This window comes from Girardinichthys multiradiatus, chromosome 13 (genome assembly GCF_021462225.1).
Source record: "Girardinichthys multiradiatus isolate DD_20200921_A chromosome 13, DD_fGirMul_XY1, whole genome shotgun sequence".
Classification (NCBI taxonomy): Eukaryota; Metazoa; Chordata; class Actinopteri; order Cyprinodontiformes; family Goodeidae; genus Girardinichthys; species Girardinichthys multiradiatus.
Genome location: NC_061806.1, coordinates 42,719,400 through 42,725,399, shown reverse-complemented (window position 1 = coordinate 42,725,399; position 6,000 = coordinate 42,719,400). Strand labels below are relative to the sequence as shown.

Sequence of the window (6,000 nt, the reverse complement as noted above, 5' to 3'; positions counted from 1 at the left end):
TGACAGGAAAATGTTTTAATCTGTTTATTTCAGTTCGGACAAACGACAAATAACTTATGTGCAAAATGCAAATTAATTTCCTTTCTAAAGAGAACATTCACAGAAGAGCTTGGAAACGTCCAGAAAAATACTAAATGAAGGACAACCTACAGGAGCAGCAGACTGATCTCCTGTTACTGTGGAATAAGATGAGCTGATTAAAAGGGATCCAGATGGAGCTTTAGTCCCAGAGATGTTTAACTCTCACTGAGGCGCTCTGCTGCCTCCTCCTTAAAAACATGACTAACGGAGTCCAGATTCTGAGGCTGCGCTCCGAGCTCCATCTCAGACACGTTCCCCAGTAGCCCACCCATCCCATCGTCCAGGTCCCGATGAAACTCCCCCTCCTCTACCTTCACTTGTCCTGTTGGGACAAATGCTTCCCCTTCATCGAATCCAAACCCGTATCCGTCCTCCAGGTCCACCGCATTCGTATTGTTGCTGGAGGAGGCGAGCCTCTCACACCGGGCCTGGTGCCTCAGAAAGCTGTCTCTCCAGATCACCTTCTTCCCACACAGGCTGCACTCGTACGGCCGCAGCCCTCCGTGAGTTTTAAGGTGCTTCGTCAGATGGTGCTTCATCTTGAAGGATTTTGTGCAAACAGGACACCCGAAGGGGCGCAGGTTAAGGTGCTGCATCTTCACGTGTCGGTCACGCATACTCTTCAGGGTGTATGCTTTCCCACAGTGGCAGAAGTGGACCTTTCCTGTGTAGGCGGCACCAGAGATGGACACTGAGGAGGATGATGATGATGGTGTTGGAGGTGAAGGAGGAGGGGGAAATGCAGCAGAAGATGAGCTGGGAGTCAGAGCGCCACCCTGACCTCCGCTGGTGGACGGCCAGTTCACTTCTGAGGTCCCCATGCTGAAGACCGGAGACAGCAGGGGCCTCTGGGAAACCTGTCCCGTCCCATCCTCGATCTCATCGTAGGAGCCGAAACATTCAAAGTCAACATTATCGTCCTCATCTTCATCCTCACCTCCCTGACGTATCTGTTCCTGCAGAAACCAGGACCCGCTTGGAAACTGGAGCTTGCCTGAAGCCGGACATGATGGACCTCCTACATCCGGTCCATTATGAAAGTGAGAGGAAGGAACCTTTTCCTTCATCACCTCCACAATCTGCCTCCCAGCAGCACCCACAGCATCCTCACCATCGTCTGAAACACGTTGATCTGTTGGAAAAACAAAACTGTGTGAAGAAAAGCTTCTAAATGTAGCTGAGAAGATCTAAATTCAGCAAAGGTACTGATTCAGTGTCGGATTCAACATTTTCACGTTTTGTCACATTCAAGACTTCCATGACCATCACAAAGCTTTGTGTTGGTCTATGTCATAAAATCCCAGTTAAACCAACTGAATAGAACGTGAAAAAGGTCTAGGCGTGTGAATACTTTTTGCAAGGTGCCAAACAGTTTTAATTTCCACAGAAGGTTTCTTCTGTACATTTGTTTTTGGGCCCAGTAAGGTTCTGTGATTCTTACCCATCTGTGTGAAGCCTTCCTTCGTCTCCACCTCTCCGTCTCCAACTCCTTCATCTGCTTCCGTTTCTCTCCTGATGTTCCTCCTCCTGTCCTGCGCCTCGTTACCATCTCTGCTCTGTGGTGCTCCACGCTGTTGGAACCTGAGCTTCTGCTTCATTGCCTCCACAGCAGGAACCCCCACATGGTGTCGGCTGGTCTGGCCCGGTCCATCATGACTTGGAGGGCCGGTTTTAGGAGAACTTGAAATCCATTCCCCCTGACAGCTGGAGGGGTCCCTCTCCACATATCCGTCCAGCTGGGAGTCGGCCAAGTGCTGCTGTGATGATGGCCGAAGTCGACTCCATCTCATCACCTGTTGCGGCCGTCTCCACGTAGCCAACGGAGGTAAGGCATCTGGCTTCCTCTCCCTCCGACGGGCTTCCCGCTCTGCATACAGGCACTCGGTGCTGCTTGGTGACTGCTGACGGGACGCAGACCCGGGCGGAGCACCGGCGACTTCTCCTGATGGACGCGGCCTCTTCAGGATCTCAGTGCATTTGTCCACAATGTGCCACATCTGAAGGAAGCTGGCCACAGTGACATAGTTGACGATGTCATCGTGTATGATGCTCAGCTGGCCCGTATAGGCAGAACTTAGGACGCTCTCAAAGGCAACTGGGTCCATGACGGAAGGAAGGGACACGGTTGTAACATTCTTCAGTAACACCTGTGAGAAGATCCGAAGAAAAACACACTGAGAACTCAAACTCTAGACGAATAAAGTCAAACAGCATCTGGACCACTATCTCAGACCCAGACTGATGGGCTTAACAACTGACTAAGCTGTGTTTCTCTTAGCAGAACAACTTGGTTCTGTAAACAGTGTCACATAAAATACATTTCTATAAAGTTCTACTGCTGTGAACTCCATTAAATAGGAAGGAACCCACCTGGTCGTGAAAGTAAGGCGAGGATGCAGCGAGCACGCAGCGATGGGCTCTGAACACCTGGCCTTGAACCTGGATGGAAAGATCACACAGCCGGCCTTCCTCACGCTGCTGGTTCAGATTGTCCAAAACAGCAGCACGGACACCCGGAAAACACACCTGGACGGTCAGACCGGGTGGAGCCACGGCGTCACAGCAGGTCGGATCCATGATGACAAAAACTTCAAACGAAAACCAAAACAGTAAACACTTCAATCAGAACTTTGTGGCTCCACCTTAAATTAAAATTAAATGAAAGGTGATTTGTGCAGAACATGGATGAAAGTTTAAAAAATGCTTTAATTCTCACATCTGACTTCTGTCACTAATTTTTATATTTTCTCTGGTTGTTTTTATTGATATATTTTAACATTTGTGTGAATGATTATACTGACGTTTGCAAACAGACTTTTAGGTTTCAGATTATTAATTTTAAAGCAAATAAATATTACAATTAAATCAATCCTAAATAAATCAGGATGCAGATGAATTAATTGACTGATCATCATCAGTGTGAGCATCTCTGCGAAAGCAGTTTGGAGCGTTAATGAAATGCCAAGATGGAAAGACAACAGCAGTGACCTTAGAGAAGCAGCTGTTGCTGCCCATCAGTCTGGGTCATAAGGTCAGCTCTAAACTATCTGAAGTCCATCATCCTAAAGAAAGAAAGATTCTTCCCAAGAGGAAAACATCTCTGCCAATCTTCCCAGGAGTAGACGTCCCAGCAGATTCAGCCCAAGGTCAGAGCGTGAAGCTCAGAGAAATGACAAAAAACCCAAGAGCTCGACCTCAGACTCTACAGGCCTCAGTTAGCAGGTTAAAGGTCATGATAATTAGAAAAACACTGAACCCGTCTGGCTGTTTGAAAGAACTGAAGGAGGAAGCCTCTTCTCTCTAGAAACAAGATGGCTGCATGACTTAGATTCCAAAGCTGCATCTGAATGAAGGAGAAGACTTCTGGGATAAAGCCCTCTGGACAGATGAGGCCAAAGTAGAGATGTTGGACCATGATGGACAGAACCATGTTTGGAAAAAAAAAAAACATACAGCAGATCAGCACGAACATCCCAGACCATCTGTCCAGCATGGTGATGGAGGGATGATGGTTTGGTCAGTGATTGCTGTCACCAAGCAGACCATGAACTCATCTGTGTACCAAAGTATTCTAGAGTCAAATAGGAGTCCATCCGTCCAACAGGCTACAATGTGTTACAATGGCTCAGTCAAAGTCCAGATCACAACCTCAAATGCTCTGGTGAGACCTTCAGAGAACTGTGCAGAAACAAACATCTGCAAACCTTCATGAACTGAAGCGACGTTGGAAAGAAGAGTGGACCAGAATTCCTCCACTGATGAAGTCGGACAGAACCACTGTTGAGAGTTGCTGGTACTGAAGGTTCTATCTGCAGGTGGACCAGGGGGTGGACGGTTTTGAGGTAAATAACTCGTGTCGTCGATGATATACAGTTAAAATTAACTCATTTATAAAGCTGTGACCCATCAGAGCTGCATAAACTACTCACAGGGTGAATATCAGGTCTGATGGATGGTTCAGATTAGATTTGTTCAGTTTTTGTGAAAGTGTAGAAGTTTAATAATTTATTTTATTTATTTACAGTCTGGTTCCGCGTCATCCGCCTCTTCCTACTTCCTGCTTTATGCTAACCGGTTAGCTGCTAGCTTTGTTACCATCGGTTTTTGTGACGTTACCTTAGATGTGTCCTCCTTTTTACGGCAACTGAAGGTATCCCTGATTATTCCCAACACGACATCGTTATTCCTTATATCCCAAGTGTGAACTACCGCCGCCTGTTTGGGACAAAATACCCCAAGCTAGTCCAGTAGAAGCTAATCCTGCTTTCGGTGTGACTCGGAAGTAGAAAGTTAAAAGTCTAATTTTCTTAGTTCACTCGTTGTTGCCAGGTACCATTGATGCATTGACTTTACAAAATATGGTTACACGTAAATATTCATTTAAATAGCAGAATAAATGAATACAGCATCCAAAAATACGCAAATAACATTGTTGCTTCCTTTGATCAAACTTGACGTTAAGAGTAACTTACAGTTAACTATTTGTACAAAGTTTTGAATTAATGCCCTTAAAATGTATTAATATATTGCTATAAAGGCTTATCCGAAACAATGGCAACCTTGCTGTTCCCTTTTTAAAGGTTTACTTCTAGTCAACATGAAAAATCCCGATATTCCGGGAGCAAGTGAACGCTGCCTGGTGGAGGTAAAGCAACATCTTCATCCTGTAAACGGAGGTTTGGAGAGACACTGATTTTACAGGAGATAAAGGGGTTTGTTTCTGTTGGAGAAACTGAGGCAGAAACTAACAAACTCACAACACATGTCCCTTATTGCAGTTCAAGTTTCAAACACTTGAAAGCTCAAATTGTCAGTTTATCTAACAATCGCATCACAATCTAGCAGGAAAACTGTAACGTATCGGATTAGAAGATAGCAAGAACTTTGGTCCTTCCTCCACTACAGATGACCTAACACAGGCTCTCATCTCTCCTGCCAGCTTTGAACTCCTGTTGAAAAGGTGAGACTCCTGAACACCCAGGCAGTGAACTGTATGCAGAACTGCCCCTTTAACAGTTGCTTTACATGTGGTCAGTACATCTCTGCTCCTTACTGTTGTACCTTTATGTTGGCCACACTGGGATGTATCATACAGATATAAGTACATCTAGAAAATTGAAAATAATGGGAAAAAAATCTATAATATATATATATAAACTAATTTATTATATAGAATCATTACACATAGAGTAAAGTATTTGAAGCCTTTATTTTTGTAATTATGAAGATTATGGTTTACAGACAACGAACATTTAGAGTTCAGTGTCTCAAAAAAATTAAATACTATATGTACATGTATGTATATATATATATATAATATATATATATAATATATATATGGTTCTGCTGGCTAGAGGGGGCCAGCAGGACCACGTCATCTGCAAAAAGAAGAGACGAAATCCACTGGTCCCCAAACCAGACCCCCTCCGGCCCTTGGCTGCGTCTAGAAATCCTGTCCATAAAAGTTATGAAGAGAACTGGTGACAAAGGGCAGCCCTGCCGGAGTCCAACATGCACCGGGAACAGGTCCGACTTAGTGCCGGCAATGCGAACCAAACTCCTGCTCCGCTCGTACAGGGACCGGGTGGCCCCTAGTAAAGGGCCCCCGATTCCATACTCCTGGAGCACCCCCCACAGGGCATCACGAGGGACACAGTCGAATGCCTTCTCCAGGTCCACAAAACACATGTGAACCGGTTGGGCAAACTCCCATGAACCCTCGAGCACCCTGTAGAGGGTGTAGAGCTGGTCCAGTGTTCCACGGCCGGGACGAAAACCACACTGTTCCTCCTGAAGCCGAGGTTCGACTATCGGTCGGACTCTCCTCTCCAATACCCTGGCGTAGGCCTTACCAGGGAGGCTGAGCAGTGTGATCCCCCTGTAGTTGGAACACACCCTCCAGTCCCCCTTCTTATGAAG

The 6,000-nt window shown here is 45.9% G+C and overlaps 1 protein-coding gene across 1 annotated transcript; it reads right to left on the bottom strand.

Moving 5' to 3' along the window:
- On the bottom strand, window positions 1-4,126 carry zbtb22a (zinc finger and BTB domain containing 22a). The gene is made up of 4 exons (XM_047383471.1): window positions 4,104-4,126; window positions 2,452-2,669; window positions 1,523-2,228; window positions 1-1,213 (listed from the first exon to the last, which is right to left on the bottom strand). The coding sequence occupies exons 2-4, from the start codon at window positions 2,656-2,658 to the stop codon at window positions 237-239; spliced, it is 1,890 nt and encodes a 629-aa protein (XP_047239427.1). The 5' UTR covers window positions 2,659-2,669; window positions 4,104-4,126; the 3' UTR covers window positions 1-236.
- Between the last annotated feature and the right edge of the window lie 1,874 nt (window positions 4,127-6,000).

What these genes read in the sequence shown, in the direction of transcription:
- zbtb22a (XM_047383471.1), bottom strand. Translation starts at nt 2,658, where the DNA reads ATGGATCCGACCTGCTGTGACGCCGTGGCTCCACCCGGTCTGACCGTC. An exon ending in CGCCTTACTTTCACGACCAG is followed by an intron (nt 2,229 to 2,451) that starts GTGGGTTCCTTC and finishes ATCTTCTCACAG; the next exon opens with GTGTTACTGAAGAATGTTAC. An exon ending in GGAAGGCTTCACACAGATGG is followed by an intron (nt 1,214 to 1,522) that starts GTAAGAATCACA and finishes TTTTTCCAACAG; the next exon opens with ATCAACGTGTTTCAGACGAT.